Source organism: Rhagoletis pomonella, unplaced genomic scaffold, assembly GCF_013731165.1.
Source record: "Rhagoletis pomonella isolate Grant_MI unplaced genomic scaffold, Rhpom_1.0 Rhpom_scaffold_00004, whole genome shotgun sequence".
Classification (NCBI taxonomy): Eukaryota; Metazoa; Arthropoda; class Insecta; order Diptera; family Tephritidae; genus Rhagoletis; species Rhagoletis pomonella.
In genome coordinates, this window is record NW_023458558.1 from 72405549 (window position 1) to 72426726 (window position 21178).

The following is a 21178-nucleotide window of genomic DNA, read 5'->3' on the forward strand; positions in this document are numbered from 1 at the left end:
GTCGTCCTTTCGGGGCACACAAACATTTGATAATAACTGTCTGTGTGCTTGGTTGTTGTTGCATTCTTCGTATGCCTTAAGCCGTGGCAAAATGTAATATTTGGCATTTTTGAAGAAGTTCGCAGTCAACAAAATTACGACCCGCGTAGTTGATGCCTGGAACATAAAAGAGTTTACGACCTGTCGAACACGACCATGATGTACATACATGCATATGTACATGAGTTGGAGCAGCACGAACAATTATAAATTCTGAGCTGAAAGTAGAGTGAGAAGGATGGAAAAGTTAAAATATAAAGGATGCTGAGGGGCAATTCGTAGGGAATTTGGAGATTCAACACTAGCTTTCTAAATTTGTTGTACTATGCTCCATGATAGATATAACAAATATATATAACATGGTACGATTTCCTTTTAAATTTAGTTTAGTTTAATTTAATTTAGTTTCATTTAATGTATTGAAATTATATTAAATTTAGTTTAATTTGCCTCACTTTAATTCAATGTATTTTATTTTAATATACTTTATTTTAATTGAAGTCCAATTTTGTATTACATATGGACACTTGAGTGGAAGATCGTCCTATCTCGGCAGCCAGTTCGGAAACGCCCTATCTCAGAAAACTTTTCAAGAATGCCCCATTTCAGAATTTTATCCTCTTTCAGAATTCGGCTCGGAAACGACCTATCTCAGCTGAAGATATATTGAAAATGTGCTGAGATAGGGCGTTTTTGAACCGAATTCTGAGGCGGCCGTCCACAGTGCGAGAAATCACGAAAAAGATGGCAATATACCGTAAAAATGTATCTAGAGCCTTCGAATTTTGAACACAAGCTTCTTTAGTGAATACTAGTATAAAGTGGTAATATAAAAAAACCGCCCACAAATGCGCCCACTTCCCATATAACGGTATTATTTAAAAACTCAAAGGGTTATATTTGAGAAAATTTAGCAAAGAAACAAAGCGCGATATATCCTTCCACTTAGGCTTAAATTAAAGCTAGAACTCTCGACGGCTGTCCCTGAAAATACGATCCGTGCACCTTAACTTGATGATCAGTTATAGTAGTAGAGAGTTCTAGATTTAATTTAAGCCTAAGTGGAGGGCTTCTCAAATGTTGTAAAACGCTATTTTTTGTCACTTTGACCTCGTTTTTCTCAAAATCTGGACCTGATGAAAACTTTATACTTTTGGATTCGTAATCAACACAAAAAACTTCATCAAAACCAGCTCTAAAATTTGCCGCACGAAAATCAGTGAAAATTTATATTTAATGATTCAGATTATTTAAGATACCATCAGAAATACTCTCTATCTCGCAAAAAATAATAATATGTATAAATATTGTAACTACATATCAATAATGATGTAATTAAAGAGAAGTGTACATTTTTTTTAAGCTAATAAAGTTAGAAGGATGAAATTCGAGGATGTGGTAGTTAACATATTAGTCCCTGGCATATATTTTGTTCAAAAATAAATATTGGAAACTTCCAAGGATATTCAAGGATAAAGTTTTAAAAGGACATTATCAATACTTATTCGTCCTGGTTCACCCAAAAATTATTATTTTTTCTATTCTACAGAATTTTTTCTTTTAATTGATAATGGGTATCAATCTTACTCTAAAATTCACCGCATCTTCTGAATAATTTTTGTATTCAATCATATTCTAGAAATTTGAAAGTTAAAAAAAAAAAAATCCGGACGTCAGACAGAAAAACTAAAAACGCAGTTTTACTAAATTTTGGCCCCCAGTTTTGTAGTATATTGATATTTTCGTGTGAAAAGTTTACTGTCGCACGGTGTTATTAATTGCCGTACATATAGATTTCTTGGTATATTTGTTCGAAAAAGGATCTTCCAAATGTAAATGAGAATTCAGATTTTCAGAATCCTAGCTAAAAGAATACGTAGTAAATTAATATTTTCTCAAAGCACGATGCCGTTAAAGATTTACATATATCTTGTGCAATTTCTCAAGCTTTGAGTGCAAATAAAGCAAAACTGAGGTGTGTTAGACTTTGTTCCGTTAAAATGATCAGTATGATGTCGTCTTTTAAAATCCCTGTAGTCAAATGAAGTAGTTGTAAACTACCTCACAGCTAGTATGAACCGCATGTCCAACTAGTCAGCCCACTATCTTTTTTCCATGCAATCAACTGGTATTTTTAATATGGGGATGTCCTACGAAATGGCAATTGTCACATTTCGGTCAGAAATATAACAGTCTCATACTAGTTCAGAATATACAGAAAAATACTAGTCTAATTATGGACCAAAACCACTACTTTGGGAGTGAAAAAATAAGCGGAATTCATGAATATACAATAAAAAAATTTTAAGAATACTTTAATATATTACACATTTTTATTTAGCAGCCTTATATTTGCCAATAATTAGTGTGAAATTTTTTGAGTATTAATTAAAAGCAAAAATAAATACATAGATATTTCAAACTTTCCAATATAAATTTAAATGAATTTTTCATTAAATGTTATTGAAAGTAAAAGGTTTCAGGTACAATAAATACTATATTTTTATCTTTTTTAATAACATTGAATATGCAAAAGAAAACATTTTAGTTAAAAATAAAATGAGTTCTTTTTGAGTGATCTAAAATAAAAATAAAAGTTTTCATTAAAATAAATTAAATTCATTAACTTTGCTCACTTCAATCTACGATTTTTTAAAATTTATAAAAGTAATATTTAGTGTCTAAAATTTGAGATTTGGATAAGAATAAAATAAATAAATAATTCAAGCAGTTATTAAATATTCTTAATTTTTGTCTATAGTTTGGCTTGTTGATTGAAAATAGAAATTTATCAAATAATTATTATTAATCGTGTAATTGAAAAAAGTCAAAAGTAATTGAAAATTATCAATAATAACAAAATAACAAAATAATGATGTAATTAAAATTAATGAATTAATTAACATCTTTTTATGTAATTAATTATTAATCATTAAAAAGGTGTTCATGCTGGTATTTAATCATTAAACGGTAATCAAAAAAAACATGCTTTAATTAATAATCAATATGAATGTTAATCATTATTTAACAGGGCGGTATAATTGTATACGTACTCGTTTTAACGGTTTACAATATAAATACGAATAAAAGATATAATATTGTGTGTACTTTATTCTATTAAACTGTCGAAGTCAAACAAAATAGGGCATGAATAAATCGTTTTGTACTTAGTACAAGTCTGGTCATTTTCGAACTAGTTCGGTTTCTGTCAGGGTTTTCTAGTTGTAAACTAGTATTTTTCCTGACTAGTTTGGGATTTCACTGCAGGGATATTACTACGGTTATTCTGTCGAAGGAAAAAATTAAATTTTGTTGGACTTTGTTATTATGCAAATCATTTACGATTTCAAACAAAAATGAATAAGCTTGTTCCTGAAAATACGACAAGCACCTTCTCTTCTTCTTCTTCTTTTTTGGCGCTGTAACCGCCTAAGCGATTTTGGCCGAGTTCAGCAAAGCACGCCAGTCGTTTCTCCTCTGTGCCAACTGACGCCAATTGGAAACGCCAAGTGAAGCCAAGTCCTTCTCCACCTGATCTTTCCATCGCAGTGGGGGCCTCCCTCTTCCTCTGCTACCACCAGCGGGTTCCGAGTTGAATACTTTCAGAGCTGGAGCGTCGGTGTCCATTCGAACGACATGACCAAGCCAGCGGAGCCGCTGTATTTTAATTCGCTGCATTATGTCCATATCGTTGTAAAGCTCATCGTTCCATCGTCTGCGGTACTCGCCGTCGCCAACGCGTAAAGGACCGTAAATCTTCCGCAAAATCTTTCTCTCAAACACCCCAAGAGCCGCCTCATCGGATGTTGTCATTGTCCATGCTTCTGCGCCATATACCAGCACGGGCATGATGAGCGTGGTTTTCGTACGTCGAGAGAGGACTTTACTCCTGAATTGCCTACTCAGTCCAAAGTAGCACTTGTTGGCAAGAGTGATTCTACGTTGGATTTCAATACTGACATTATTATCGGTGTTAATGCTGGTTCCCAAGTAAACGAAATTCTCTACTTTCTCGAAATTGTAACTGTCAACAGTGACGTGGGTGCCAAGGCGCGAATGTGCTGACTGTTTGTTTGATGACAGGAGATACTTCGTCTTGTCCTCGTTTACCACCAGACCCATGCGTTTTGCTTCCCTATCCAACTTGGAAAAGGCAGAACAGACTTCGCGGTTTTTGTTACCGATGATGTCGATGTCATCGGCATAAGCCAGCAATTGCACGCTCTTGTAGTAAATTGTTCCTGAGCGGTTCAGTTCTGCAGCTCTTATTATCTTCTCCAACATCAGATTAAAGAAGTCACATGAAAGGGAGTCGCCCTGTCTGAAACCCCGTTTTGTGGCGAACGGCTCGGAGAGGTCTTTTCCAATTCTGACGGAGCTGGTGGTATTGCTCAATGTCATTTTACACAGCCGTATGAGTTTTGAGGGGATGCCAAATTCAGACATAGCGGCGTATAGGCAACTCCTTTTAGTGCTGTCAAAAGCGGCTTTAAAGTCGACAAATAGGTGGTGAGTGTCGATCTTTTCTCGCGGGTCTTTTCCAAGATTTGGCGTATTGTGAATACCTGGTCTATGGTGGATTTGCCAGGTCTAAAGCCACACTGATAAGACCCAATCAGTTCATTGATGGTGGGCTTCAGTCTTTCACACAATACGCTCGATAATACCTTTAACATATGCTTAGAAGGCTGATCCCGCGGTAGTTGGCGCGAATGGCGGGGTCACCTTTCTTGTGGATTGGGCAGAGCACACTTAAATTCCAGTCGTCGGGCAAGCGTTCATCTGACCATATTCTGCACAAGAGTTGATGCATGCACCTTATCAACTCCTCGCCGCCGTACTTGAATAGCTCAACTGGCAGGCTGTCAGCTCCGGCGGCTTTGTTGTTTTTCAGCCGCGTTATTGCTATATGTACCTCGTCATATTCAGGCGGTGGAACGTCGACTCCGTCATCATCGACTTCGGGCTCGGGTTCTTCTTCTCCACAACTTTCCGTGCTGCTACCATTTAGTAGGGCGGAAAAGTGTTCCCTCCATTATTTAAGTACGCTCTGGACATCAGTTACTAGGTCGCCATTATTGTTCTTTCAGGAGTGCGCCCCGGTCTTTAAACCTTCCGTAAGTCGCCTAAAACTCTGGTAAAATTTTCGGGCATTCCTCCTGTCGGCCAGCATTTCAAGCTCTTCGCACTCACGTATTTCTGCCTCTCTCTTCTTGTTGCGGCAAATACGTTTCGCTTCCCTCTTCAGATCCCTATAGCGGTCCCACATAGCGCGCGTTGCGCCCGATCGCAGCGTGGCCCTGTAGGCGGCATCTTTTTTCTCTGCAGCTTCCTGACACTCCTCATCGTACCAGTTGTTCTTTCGGGCTCGCTGAAATCCGACTACTTCTTCGGCGGCGGTACTTAATGAGCGGGAAATGTGGTTCCACTGCTCGCATATGTCGGTTTGTTGAAGAGTGCTCTCTGAGAGCAGGTGTGAGAGTCGAGTATCGAAAGCGCTGGCTGTCTGTTGTGATTGCAGCTTTTCGACGTTAAGCTTTCCTTGCATATTTGAGCGCACATTTTTTGCTGCACAGAGGCGGGTGCGTATCTTGGCTGCAACAAGATAGTGGTCCGAGTCGATGTTTGGGCCTCGGAGTGTGCGTACGTCTAAAACACTGGAAGCGTGCCTTCCGTCTATCACAACATGATCGATTTGGTTTCTCGTTTTTCGATCCGGAGACAGCCAGGTAGCTTGATGGATCTTTTTATGCTTGAACCTAGTACTGCATACTACCATGTTTCGGGCCCCGGCGAAGTCGATCAGCCTCAATCCGTTGTCGGACGTTTCGTCGTGGAGGCTGAATTTTCCGACGGTGGTTCCAAAGATCCCTTCTTTGCCCACCCTGGCATTGAAGTCGCCAAGCACGATTTTGATATCATGACGGGGGCAGCGCTCGTACGTGCGCTCCAAGCGCTCATAGAAGAGATCCTTGGATGCCTCATCCTTCTCTTCCGTCGGGGCATGGGCGCAGATGAGCGAGATGTTGAAGAATCTCGCTTTGATGCGGATTGTGGCTAGACGCTCGTCCACCGGGGTGAACGACAGTACTCGGCGACGGAGTCTCTCTCCCACCACAAATCCAACTCCAAATTTGCGCTCCTTTACATGGCAGCTGTAGTAGACGTCGCAAGGCCCCAGACATTGTTTGCCTTGCCCCGTCCAACGCATTTCTTGGATGGCGGTGATGTCAGCTTTTGTCCTTACGAGGACATCAACCAGCCGGGCAGAGGCACCTTCCCCATTAAGGGTCCGGACATTCCAGGTGCATGCCCTCAAATCGTAGTCCTTTAAACATTTGCCGTGGTCGTCATCATAAGGGGGGGTCTCATCCGAGGCTTTGCCTTGCTTCTTCACTGGAAGTGGTTTTTACGTGGCGGGTCCCAAGCCCAGCGCACAACCCATTGCTGGGACGGGGGTGGTTTCGCAACCAAATACACGTTTATATAGCGAGCCGCTTGCTCCAAGCAGACACCCGCTTGCAGCCGCACCTACTGGTGAACAGACGCTGCAGACTTCAGTGAGCCCTTAAACCGAATAAGTCAGAGTGGCCCCACCGAAGCTCCCTCTCTTTCTGCCGTGACCCAAGGCTCCACTCTGATTGGTTACCGCATCTCGCACATGGGTTGCTCACGTTGCCCAGAGTGCGCGAACGAGGACGCAAGAGTCGGGATTGAGTATAGCCATGCAACTGTAACTGCATACCCAGCGCAATGACTATACCCCATTTCACTCCAAGCACGACAAGCACCTATGCCAGCAAAATTGGACAAAGGCCTTGCGTATAGTAGCCAAATCACCTAATTGGCGCATTTGTACAGTTTTCTACATTTTGGCATTCACAGAGTGGTGTTGTCTAAAATTTTTTATCGAGAATAAGTTCAGCTCAATAAAAAAATTCAAACAACAGCTGTCTGTAATGGTCATAGTCTTAGATAACTGTACACATCTGTACATTAATTGCCGTTGTGTGATTTGGCCTTAAAGAAACAAAAATTCACATTCATACGGCATAATAAGACGATCAGTACCTAAATCACGTACAAGAAAATGTACCGGAATATTCAGAAGTATGTACAATTTTAGAAAAAAGGAACAGTCCAGCGCCTTCGTCTTGGTCTGCAGGCTGTATCGGAGATACAGCCGCTATATTTAAACGTAGAATACGTGGTATGGTTAAGAGCATATCCAAGTCAAAAACGAAATCACACACTAAGAAAAAACGGGTTTTTCCAAAATTTTACAAATTTACATACTTCTAAGTGAAAAGAACTCAATGAGAATATAAGCGAAAGCCCTATTTTTATTTTTATTTTATACCATTGTTTTTTTCTACAGCTTACTGAGATTTAAAGATTTGAAATTTTGAACAGAAAAGATATTTATTGAAAAAACTTAATATAAAATTGTTTGAGCGCTTGAAAGAAATTTAATTCAAACTGAACATTTGAAAACACAGTTACATGTTGTGGTTGTAGCTAAGGGCGTAGAGATACTTGTTACTATTTGTTAACTTTCGGCAAGACTCGGGTTCGAATGCTGTTAAACGCAAAATATAAAAAGCGATAACAATATCGATAGCAAAATCGATAAAAATATCGATAATAAAACCGATAACAATATCGATGACAAAATCGATATAAATATCGACAACAAAATCGATAAAATTATCGATAACAAAATCGATAGCAAGATCGGTAATAATATCGAAAGCAAAATCGATAAAAATATCGTTAACAAAATCAATAAAAAATCGATCAAAAAATTGATAGCAAAATCGATAACCAGACGGAAAAAAAAATTTAAAATCGATTTTTTTAAAATCGATAAAAAATCGAGAATATCGATAACAAAATCAGTAACAATATCGATAAAAATTTCGATAACAAAATTGATAAAAATATCGATAACAAAACCGATAAAACTATCGGTGACAAAATCGATAAAAAAAATCGACAACTAAACCTAAAAAAATATCGATAACAAAATCGATATAAAATGTCGATAAACCAATCGATAAAAATATCAATAAAAAAATTTATGAAAATATCGATAACAAACTCGATAAATAATCGATAACAAAATCGATAACAAAACCGATAACAAAATCGATAAAAATATCGATATCAAAAGCGATAATAATATCGATAAAAATATCGAAAACAAAACCCATAAAAATATCGATAACAAAAGCGATATCTATTGCGATATCAATAGAAAAATCGATAAAAATATTGGTAACAAAAAAAATAAAAATATCGATAAAAATATCGACAACAAAATCGATAAAAATATCGGTAACAAAGTCGATTATAATATCGATAGCAAAAACGATAAAAATATCGATAACAAAACCGATAAAAATATCGATATCAAAATCGATAAAAATATCGATAACAAAATCGATAAATAATCTATAATAAAATCGATAACAAAATCGATTAAAGTGTCGATAACAAAATCGATAAAACTATCGATCATTATATCGATAAGTTCCAAAAATATCGATAGAAAAATAAATAACAAAATCGATCATTATATCGATAAGTTCCGAAAGTATCGATAACAAAATCGATAAAAATATCGATAGCAAAACCGATGACAAAATCGATTAAAATGTCGATAAAAAAATCGATAAAAATATCGATCATTATATCGATAAGTGAAAATATCGATAGCAAAATAAATAACAAAATCGATCATTATATCGATAAGTTCTGAAAATATCGATAACAAAATCTATAAAAATATCGATAACAAAATCGTTAGCAAAATCGATAACAAAATCGATAAAAATATCGATAACAAAACCAATAAAAATATCGATAACAAAATCGATAATAAAATCGATAACAAAATCGATAATAAAGAGATAACAAAATCGATAAAAATATCGATCATTATATCGATAAGTTCCAAAAATATCGATAGCAAAATCAATAACAATATCGATAAAAATTTCGATAACAAAATCGATAAAAAAACCAACAAAATATCGATTATATCGATAAGTCCCGAGAATCCCTAAAATCCCGAAATAGTTCCGAGATTGAGTCTCTGTGCCTTTATCTATATCCTTTTCTCTACAACTACCTTTATTTTAATCTTTCTTCCTCTATCTTCATCTATAGTTTTATCGGTATCCTCATCCGCATCTTTTTCTTTATATTTATCTTTGTTTTTATTTTTATGTTTATCATATTCTTCATATACATATTCCCCTTCACCTTTGCACTTATACATATAAGTAAAGTGTTTAAATTTACCTTGGCCTTCATGTTTGCCTTTATCTTTACTCAACTTTGTTTTTGTGTTTATTTTTACCTTGGCCTTTATCCTTTTCTTTATCTATGTACGTCCTCACCTTTACTTTTATTCTTGGATTGGACTTTTTCTAAATGTTGTTTCACTTCGAAAAGTCTTCGCGTATTATGCATACATGTGTTTATAGTTATATGTATGTACATATATAATATGTATGTACATATTTATGTATAGACATACATAGATTACTAAAAATATAAACAGATCCACATTAACTGCAATCAACATATATACGTATGTATGTATTTACATATGTACACACGCGCGATTAGGTTATATGTAAATATTGCTCCATCTGTTTATCAAAAGCCGAAATATGTACTCACGTACACATACATACTTTTTGCCTCCTTTCCTCACTTCCAACGCATGCACGTGTTTGCAAAACGATGACGAAGTGTTTTTGTACGGGAAATCATTTATGCCCATATATTTGAAACAAATAAACATACTTAGAAGATATCAACCAATACTTCCCATATACCAAACGAAAGGAAAACTCTTGATTTTTGATTAAAGAAAACAAGAACAAAATCATTCGAGTGGTTTTCGAGCATTTTGGTAATGAAAAAAATTTGCAAATTTTTTCAACAATTTTTTGCCTTAAAATGCTCAATATTTGTTAAATTTATATAAAATTTGTACCCGATAATATTTCTACTGCTCCAAAGAACCTATATCCCGAAAATGAAAGTTATATATGCCAACAATAAGTTGCTAGAGCACTTTAAAGGCTCAAAATTGACCCCAAAATAAGGCAATGTTTACCGTTGTTTTTACGACAGAAACCGAATTGGTTATTTACAAAAATGAATCTGTCGACAGGTTTGGAATTTTATCTTTGAAACGCCACACTTTTCTTTGAAATCGCTTTATTAGTTCTCGTGCAATAAGCGTTTTTGTGAAGCTCTAAAAATTACAACTACAACATTTGAACATAGCCCCCATACCTTAAGGTAAGACGTATTCTACGTCAAAAAAACTTTGTGACTTGAGTTTCAAGTTGCCACACGACTTGAAGGTAAAAATTGATATCAAGTCGACATTCAAGTTGTAAACGTGCGTGTGTGTTAATAAAAAAGTGTGAGTGCATTGCAACTTGAAACTAAGTTTATCGACAGTATCGATCGATGTTATAGTTGGGCCAATGCTTTAGCCATGGGTATTTTACTTTGCGCTCATAAATATAAAGTTCCTTTTCCATTCCCGTTAACCTGCCTAAAGCAAATTATTGTCGCGAATCATTTTTATTAGTTTAAGAAATATAAATGAAAACACTGGTTTGTTTTGAACTTTCTTACTTAAACTTTGTTTTATTTTTATAATAGTTTTGAAAATAGAGGAAAATTTGTTTTTTTTTTTGCTTTTAAATCCGTTCAATATAATACGTGTAAATAAAATAATATTCGTGTACCCCTTTTCCATTTAACGGATCATCCTAATACACCATCGATAATAATTATAAAACTCTAAAAACATCGCTGGTACCGTTATCGATGGTTTTGCAGCACTACAAATCGGATATTGAATCGCATATAAAGTAAATACATCATCAAAATAGCGTAGTCCTTCCATTCAATAACGAAATATTTTAAAAGTGCTACGTTGGCTAACGTTGATTTAAAAATTGCAGATTGTGAAGAGGTCTGGGCATACAACGTCATACAATCTTATCTCAGTTTTCGTTCCGCCGATTGTTCGTCCAAAATCATTCGAAGCAATTTTTCTATGGTAAAGTGTCATTTTTAGCGGAATGTATTGACCACATCCAAAAGTGGACCGTTCACTTTGAGCACGAAAAGATATTCGCTTGGTCTGCACTTGAAAAAATTCCACATTGGGAGAATATTCGAACTACTGCAAAATTCATCGCCTCAGAAAATCGTTTCGATATTGAATCAAACGGCAATAAATTATTTGACTAAAGTACATTTCTAAAAAGTTATGTCACTGTAGAAAAGATTTAGTATTGGAAAAACAACAACACCAGCACATACTAACAATTGTCTCGAGAGAATTTTTTCTTGATCAAAGATATCTGGTTCGATGATAAGTCACGATTACAAATAGGAACATTAAGGTGCATTATGTAGGAGGATACAATATCCAAATGGCATGTCTGAAATTTTATAACTTACACAAAAGTCAACCCCAAGCGATAGGGTCTAACGTAAAGTACAGGTTCAAAGAAACGTATGTAAATAAAAAAATGTACATATGTATGTAGCGCTTTAATGTCGGCAATATTTTACTTTTATAATTTGCTACAATATACCATACATATAACATTTACCTCATAAATAAAATAGATTTCAGAATGAATGATATTATTTTTACTGTACCGGATTTAAAAAAAAAAGGTGTTCACCTTATTCATGCCTATTATGGTATCCATCTGATGCCATCCGCACGGATCTAGTCCGATTGACGCTGTTATAACAAGCGAATGTGAAGGATTCAATTCGTGTGAATGACATCCGCCGGATACATGCCCAACTTGGTCCAAAGGATGCCATTAGCACGAATCTAATCGTTCACCCTTCCTTGTTACGTCGGATACCGTAATAGGCATGATTTACTTTCTTTTAAATTAAAATGCAGTATATCGAAACTATTCACTATTCACGTTTAATTCTCGTATGAAATATGAGCAGGAAATAATGTTACTCATACGCCATGTAGCCATGTTTATGATCAACCTTTGTAGCAAAGCTCTGGCGGAGTTACCGCCAACAAAAACAAAGGGCGCTGAGCTTTAAAATTTTTTCAATGTACCTTGTATGAAAAACTCTCACGAAATTGTATGGGTTTCACTGTCTTAATGCAGGAGTTTTAAAGAAATACGCATACCTGAACAATCTTTGTAATTTTTCCCAACTATAAATTCTCTGTTGATATTAGGCGAAACTGGTGCGAAATATCATATTCATAGATGTATAAATGGACGAATGGTTATAACGCAAATTATTATATCTGAATAATCAGTTGTATGGGAGGTTTATCTTGTAGTGTTCCAAATTTCAATCGGATTTCTGGTAAACTGAGGAATTAGATCGCTTCAAACAGACAGATGGACATGACTTAACTGACTCCGCACGACGTTCCACTAATATGGCATACTTTGTCATGGGTATATGTCTTCTTTTTCAGGTACTTACAAACATCTAACCAAAGTTACGAAAGGTATAAAAATGCGTTTGTGTACCTGAATATGGGCCATTACATTGTGACTGGTGAACATTTTAGTCCAGAATGTAAACAATTGTGAATAATAACTATGTCGTAGGACCTTATGCAGCAGTTAAAGATATTTTTTAACATATGTGTATATATAACTAATGTACATGTGTAAAAGTTTTTTTCTTAACAGCGGTCGTCCCTCGGCGGGCAATGGCAAACCTCCGAGTGTATTTCTGCCATGAAAAACAGCTTCTCATAAAAATACAATCGCCGTTCGGAGTGGGCGTAAAACTGTAGGTCCCTCCGCTTTATGTGACAACATTAAGGTGCACGCCACAGGTCGGAGGAGAAGCTCGGCTAAACACTAACATATGTGTAAGCGCCAATCTACTATTATTAACTAATGTACATATACAATTCCCTTCCAAAAAATACCAAACGATTTTCAAGTTCCTCTCATTTGAATGAATTGTTGGCTTTAATTTATTTGAGCGAAATTTCTGTGTACTTGTGAGTTTCATCTTTGATATCATCGTATTTTTCTATATTAAACTAATAGTTTGTCATTTCTTTCCGAAAAAAGACACGAAGTACAAAAACTACTATCTTATAAAATAAGTAATCATACTCACCAGATGCATTTAAAAATTTTAGTTGAAAGCAAATATAACTGTAAGCTAAGCTGAAATCTAAATACGATACACTTTCATGCAACCTACGAATACCCAATTATTTCTTAATAACAAGTGAAATCAAAGTGATATCAAAAATAATGGAAAAGTGAGATGAGATATCTGAAAACGTGACTGCTGTCTACATCCGTGTCTTTATACTCAAAAAATGTAAAATTACATTCGTTCCGGGATGTGTGCGCGCTATTCCTTTTTACGTATGTGTGTATAGTGCGTGGGCAATTGAGTACGACCACGAACGACCTATCGTCCTCCGTCAAGGAATACTAACCAAAAAGTTCAGAGCAAACGAAATATCTAACTTAGAAAAGCAAATGCCATAACACAACAAACTCCGTCCTACCTAACTAACACTGGATATTTCCAAAAGGGAAGTGTATGAATGTCGATGAAAAACGAATTCATAGCAACATGCATACCTAAGTACATGCATATGTATACACATACATACAATATATGTATGCAGGGAAAATATAGTAAACGACATGTTGTCCGCCGCAAGCGCAGAAGCAAGGCAGGGAGAGAGCTGAAAATGGAGTTTCCAACCAATGTGGTGAAAATCAATGTGAAGAAGTGCGTGTAAAAGTATTAGAAATAAGGATAAAGTTTAAGTGTTGGCTGGCGTCTCAATCCAACTAAGTAAGGTTTTGTACGAAACACGAAAAATAAGTAGAATAAACAAATTTAAAAAATACAAAGAGAAAGCAAAAAGAATAACATACGCACATAACTAGTGTGAATATTGGTGCATTTTATTCCCAACGCTGTTTCCACGCGGAGCACAATAGTTGCGGTAACGCGGGAAATTATACACTATTTTCAATTGGATTTAATTTAATTCTTCGATTGGCAAAAGGCGCATCTTCAATCATAGACTTTTATTTAAATGTGTGATAGCGCCACCACTGGGTGCTTTCTGACTAGAAGCAGCCACCGAAAAGTAAGTTTAAACTAAAAAATTAACATCAGAATTTAAACAGAACCGTGTATTTATTAGATTAGCCTATGTGTGTGCGTGCGTTTTTTTTATACCCGAGCGCACTTGTGCACAAGGGTATTATAACTTTGTTCACATAATATAATAATATGTGTACATTCAGCGTAGGACGGATGGTATTGAAAATGGACAGAATGGAATAATAACCACGCCTACCTCCTACCCTCCAGAAATACGAACACTGCGATATTTTAATAACTACTGAAGCTTACTAACTCAAAATTGATATTTACAGTGATTTTTAGACGAAAATAAGAATATTATAAATTTTTGGAAAATGGGCTTAGCCACGTCCATTTATGATTACATGTCTATATCTTAGTAACGGCTCCACCAATTTCTTCCCAAACTTGGCACAATTCTTGGCCTTGGTACAACATAGCAAACATAGCATAATATAGAGAAATACGAAATCTTCATTAAATCAGCAAATACTGAAGCTAATTTATTCAAAACTAGCTGTACCCTGCCACGCTTTGCTGTGGCATATTCCTGTTATACGGATGATAAATTATTAACGAAACAAAGCATACGTTTCATATGTGTTTGGTTATGTAATAAGTACTTGTGTGCACACAATATTTGTTGTTTTTCCATTCTCTGTATAGATATCAAGCATATCTGGTTTGCCGACACAGGAACACGCAATATCTGAGAATCAATCCGCATCTAAAACTAAACCATACTTTTCCAAAGTTTGACCTGGAGCATTATTGATTGGAATTCCTAATGTCAATCGAATTGGGAATTGCAATCTTTTAAATTGAAATGGTGTATCGGTCGGAATCATGGGAATCCTTCACCTTTGAAAGGCTGCAGTGTATGTATGTTCGTCTTGTCGCAATGTTGACTACATATTTCAGGAAAGCATTTATCTCGTCCGTTAGTGTTAATCGCGAAACTACAGACAATGTTTGCGTAAAATCTCCTGCGAGCAATGTCAATGCATTCCCGAATGGTTGAACGTTCCACGCAAATCTCGCAACAATCGATTTATGTGCCATGGTGCGCTCATCCCAAACAATGAGTTTAAGTTTTTGTAATACCTTTTCCATACCGGATGCTCTGGAAATATTGCACGGAGTTTTGATGATTTATATGTTCAATGGCAGCTCAAGAGCTGACTTGGCAATGCCTCCACCTGATAACAATGTCGCAGAAATTCCAGACGAAGCGATAGCTAAGGTATTGTGTTTTTTTATCGAACCGTTGCCAGAATCCATCTGATAAGGAATATTTTCTTAGTTCCTCCTGGCGTATCCAAGAAGAAGGTCCCCCAACTCCGCCATTTATAATCTACTTTGGCTTTGTAACCGCCTAAGCCATTTTAGCCGAGCTCGATAAAGAACGCCGGTCAATTCTCTCTATGCCAACTTGGTCTCTCCATTGCAGTGGGCGCTCCCTATTCCTCCGCTACCACCAGCGGATAGCGAGCTGAATTCTTTTACACCAGGAACTTCGGTTCCTATTGGAACCTGACCTTATTATCGGTGATAATTCTGGTTTCCTAGTAAACGAAGTTCTCCACTTTCCCGAAATGATAATTGTCAACAGTGACGTGGGTTCCATGGCGCGAATGCGCTGACTGTTTTTTTATGACAGGAGATACTTCGTCTTGTCCTCGTTAACCACCAGGTGCATCCGCTTTGCTTCCTTATCCAGCTTGGAAAAGGTAGAAGAGACTTCGCGATTTTTGTTACCGGCGACGTCGATGTCATCGGCACACGCCAGAAATTACACGCCCTTGTAAAAATATGTTCCTACATGGTTCAGTTCTGCAGCTCTTATTATCTTAACATTTGCATCGTGCGATCGTAAATGCCCTTCTGCTTTCGCTTTCACAATAGTAATGCTAATCATAATTATAATAATATTATCTCACGTTATTCAAAATTTCTTTACTCGCAATATATGTAGTAGGCTATGGCGACCCCAAACGAAATTGTTTACGTCTAAAAGTTAAATGATTTAAGGAATGGTGTCAACAATTTTGAGTTTTCATTAAGTATTTTTTAAACAGCTTTCATGCGATAGTTTTTTTTGTAGTTACTCTGTTATCATTTTGATATTTGTTTCAGTAGTTTTTAGCCGACTTCTAAAAAATTAGAAGGTTATCAGTTCGTCGGAATATTTTTTTATGTATGTTACCGCATAACTTTAGAACACGTCAACCGATTTCCAGGTGATCCCATACTAAAAATTACTTGTTTATTAATTTTTTACATTAAGTAATTTGTGTACCAGCTCTTCGTTGACAATATGATCACTTCGTTTGATAAGATTTTGTAAATTCTATATTTATTTAAACTGTTCGGATTTTGGATAAGTGGAAAGATTTAAAAAAATTCCCTAGTAAAGCTTTCCCATACACTTTCGTTTGGAACCAGTTATGTAATATTTCATTAAATTTCAATATTCTCCGTCTTTACTTTTAGATAGGTGATAATCCTATTAAAAATATTTCCAAATCACGCATGTTGTACCTCAAACATATTTTCGATTGTAAGTCTTCTTAAAACTCTTTAGTTTGATACCCACATAGCAATATTTCATTTACTTAATCATTCCAAGACGGTCCACCTTAATGCTTAATAATATACATAAGTGCGCACACATGTACATATGTATTTATTAGAAACTGTCATAAATTTTTCCCGCCATATTTACTATTTTTTAACTTCCCCCCCAAACAGTTTTACTGCTTTGAGATTGAACTCAATTCTATTGAAAATAGCGCGGGTACTTATTTTTCCGTATTCAACCAGGAACGACCGCTTACATTTGTACATATCCATAAGTAAATAATTATAAATCAAACATATTTGACAAAGTATTAAATTTTCGTTGGTTTATTTATTTTATCGCTTTATATTGAAAATATATTGGTGCAACATACTAAGCTTTCGAGTTCAAATTTTCAAAAAGGTGGCAACTCTCCTCAAAAATATTTCCAACAGTCATCCATCTTGAACCTCCTTAATTTAACACCTATATTTTAATAAGTAATTTATTTTATCAATTATGCAAATTGAGCTAAATTTTTAAACAGGCGGCAACCCTCAAATATATTTTCTGCCGTAAACCTTAAAAAGAATCTAAAGCTTGTTACCGACATTGCAAGCAATATTTCATTTATTTTATTGATTTAATTGAGTTAAAATTTTCAGTGTCAGCCCTTCTCAAAAAAAGTTCCAACAGTTTTCTTTCTAAAAACTATTTAATTTCATACCCACATTGCAATATTGCATTTATTTATCAATTTAACTGAGTTGAAATTTTTAAAAAGATGGAAACCCTCTTCAAAAATGTTTCCAACAGTCATATTTCTTAAACCTCTTTAATTTGACACATATTAAATAAGTTATTAATTTTATCAAATAAATTGAGTTAAATTTTAAAACAGATTACAACCCTCCTCGAACATATTTTCGGCTGTAAGCCTTCTTAAAAATATAGAGTTTATACCCCTATTAAAATATTTCATTTATATTATCAATTTAACTGAGCTAAAATTTTGAAATAGATGGGAACCCTCCTTAACAATTTTTCCAACAGTCATATTTCCTAGGCCCCTTTCATTTGATACCTATATTGTAATAGGTCATTTATTTTACCTTTAAATTAAGTTGCAATTTCAAACAGGTGGCAACCCTCCTTAAAAATATTCCAGCAGATATATCTCTTACGCCTATTTTAATTTTATACCTACATACATTGCAATATTTCATTTACTTTATCAATTTAAATGAGATAAAATTTTCAAATAGGTGGCACTCTCCTCAAAAGTATTCCAGCAGATATCTTATTTAACCCTATTTAATTTTATACCCACATTGCAGTATTTCATTTATTTTATCAATTTGACTGAGTTTAAATTTTTATATAGGTGGCAACCCTCGTCATAAATATTTCCACCAGTCATCTTTCTTATACCACTTTAATTTAGTACCCATATTGTTATGATTCATTAATTTTATCAATATTATTGGGTTAAACAATTTTCAATCAGGTGGCAACTCTCTTCAAACATATTTTCGGCTGTAAGCCTTCTTAAAACTCTTTAGCTTGAAGCCCACATGGCAATATTTCATTTATTTTATCAATTTGACTGAGTTAAAATTTTCAATTAGGTGGCAACTCTCGTCAAAAATGTTTCCAGCAGTTATCTTTTTTAAACCTCTTTAATTTGGGTTTGGCTTAAAAAATTTTCAAATAGGAGGCAACCCCCCAATTTTTTGCTATATCATTGGTTCTGGTATTATACCGAACAATACAAAAAAAATTATGCAAATCGGTTCAGCCGTTCTCGACTTTTGACGACCGTGACATACGAACACAACATTTTTCTATATATAGATTGATGTTTGCAAAAAATACGTTTATGATAAAATTTTGGAGAATGGGCATAGATCGCCCTCTTATGACCACATATGTATATCTCGGAAACCATTTCATCAATTGGTACCAAACTCTGTATGGTTATTGTGCTTGCCACATAAAAGCAAAACGCTGAAAATTGTTGAAATCGGACAAAAGTTTTTAGAATAAGTGGTTGAATTTTTGTACTGTAAGGGTTAAGAAAGCTTAAGTTTAAAAAGCCATAAATGGCGCCAATTTTCAGTGACTACTGAGTTTAAGATTATGACTAATAAAGATATGTATTGTGAAAGGTTGGAATATACTCGGATTCGAAGTTTGGTTTAAAATTGTTATAACCTGGCGATCAGAGGCCCTAAAGATTTCCACCTTAGCTCAAATTAAAGATCTTGGATTTCACTAAATAAAACGCACTTGTTGCTCGAGGGATATAAAATTCTGTGAAGGATGCACAGCTGCATGCAAAAAATGCAATAAATAATGCATTTTTTAATTAAGGTGTACAATCTTTTTTTTTGTTAATTTTGAACTGTGGAATCGTGTTGCTTTCGAAATTTATAACATTAGTATAATGAAAAATAAATTTTTTTAAAGAACACTTTTTTGACCAATTTTTTTAAGGTCAAGGAGTAATTGATTTAAAACCAGTATGTTTCACATCAGGATGCTGCTTCTGTCGAAAGCGCTACGATCAATTCGCACGGAGTGTTCAAAACGCATACTGTGCATAGTTTTCACAGATGAGTTCAGCGACAAAATCTATTAGAAATGGGTAGCTTTATCTCAGAAAAAATTTTATGTCGATATGAGCAATTATAACGAAACTGTTCCGGAAGTAGAATCACAACACCAAGAGTGTAATTGAAACTCTTAACCTAACAAGGATTTCTCGACCAACTCGGATTTGGGAGGGGAAATTTCCCCTATTTACAATTTAGTTTACACATATGTATTAATAAGGATTAATCAATCAACTACATTAAAATTTCGAAATAAAATTTTCGAGGAATTTTTTCTATGTCAGCCCCCCCCTAAATCCAATCCAGGCGACGCTCATGTACGCTGGGCCTGTGGAATCCCCGCGGGACTATCAATTCCGATATTTTTCCGCAGGGAAGGCACTGGACCTTATTCTGTGTCGTCACTCAACGTGCGGTTTCACGGCGTGCTTTTCGTTCATCATACCTCAGACGCTTCATTAGATCTGTGATGATTCCGTAGTTCCGTATGTCTTCTTTAGACAACATCGCCTTCAACAGGCCTCTGGGGAACACTGCGCTCCCTATATAGCGTTTGAGGTGGTTGCGTTCATCTTCAAATCTTTGGCAATCCCTAAGGATGTTCTCTACATTCTCCTATTTACCATCGCAGTAAAGACAATAGGAATGGTCAACATGTGGGTACTTGTGTAGGTACTATTGGAAGCAGCCATGCCAGGTGAGGAACTGCGTGAGGCAGAAATTAGTTTCTCCGTGCTTTCTCTCGCTCCATTCGTTTACCGTTGAAAGCAACTTCTTCGCTCCAACTTCTTTAGTAGTCGCGTCCCACCTTTGTTGCCACACGTTGATGCACCGTTGCAAGGTCTCATTCCAGTTCATAAGACTGTGCTTGGTTTCTGCTGCGGCTTTTGCCGCTCTGTGTAATGGGCATCTTCCGGCTAGAAAATTTGCGGCTTCGTCTCATACTATCACGAACGCACAGCATACCCTTAGTGGCGCTAGTCCATGTGCTGAGGCTGGTGCTTTTCTGTATGCTGGTACGGATGCAGCAGCTGCCCAAATTGGTGCCATATACATCAGAACTGATGAGCTGAGAATGGATGAGCTGAGGCTCGCGAGCAGCATCCTTGTTTGCTGTCCCAGGCCCCCCATGTTTGGTATGAGTCTTGCCAAAGCTGTGCTGAAGTTTCTTGCCTTCTCACTGGCATATTTCAGGTGCTCCTTGAAACTCAGTCGGTGATCAAGTACGACGCCGAGGTACTTTATGGCTGGGCTCGGATTTATGGCGCAGCCACCTATCCAGCGCATCTTTTTTATGATCCGCCAACTCCAATCCAGCTGTTTGCAGCCAATATAGTACCCACTGCCCCAAGGGTTGTTGTCGATGTCTAACATCAGTTCCAGGAAAGCTTCGCGCTTAGTTTGCTGGGTTGATTTTCGCAGTTCCTAACGCTTGCTTTTGCGCTAAAAACGGTTTTGGTTATACCATATATAACCAGGCTAGAACTTTTGTGATGAGTCCGCTGTGACGGCCCACTAAACTAACTGAGAGTCTGGCGGCCCCCCATGGGTGACTTTGGCGTCACCAGAGCTTTTAAGAATGCAAAAAAAAACACATGAATTACACTATTTTAACCAGTCTGGCATTTTGGGAAATCAGAGTTGACACTTCTCCGAACCCGGAAAAAATCGCCAGACTGATAGGGCGGTGGAAAGTGGGTGCCAGACGCGCCTAAAGTGGCGATTAAAAGATGACTATTTACACTATAATAACCAGGCAAATTTTTCTGAGTTGTTATAGGGTGAATCC

At 36.2% G+C, this 21178-nt stretch overlaps 1 protein-coding gene across 3 annotated transcripts in view; it reads left to right on the plus strand.

The window, feature by feature from the left end:
• The window catches only part of LOC118738071 (rho GTPase-activating protein 100F-like), a 206717-nt gene that overhangs the window by 145003 nt on the left and 40536 nt on the right, over window positions 1-21178 (plus strand). For 2 of the 3 annotated variants that reach the window (XM_036468981.1, XM_036468982.1), the window contains exon 2: window positions 13238-14215. The exons of the other annotated variant lie outside the window; for it this stretch is intronic. In XM_036468981.1, the coding sequence (XP_036324874.1) occupies window positions 14162-14215 (54 nt within the window). In that variant the 5' untranslated portion in view covers window positions 13238-14161. The remainder of the gene's footprint in view (window positions 1-13237; window positions 14216-21178) is intronic. 3 annotated transcript variants of the gene reach the window in all.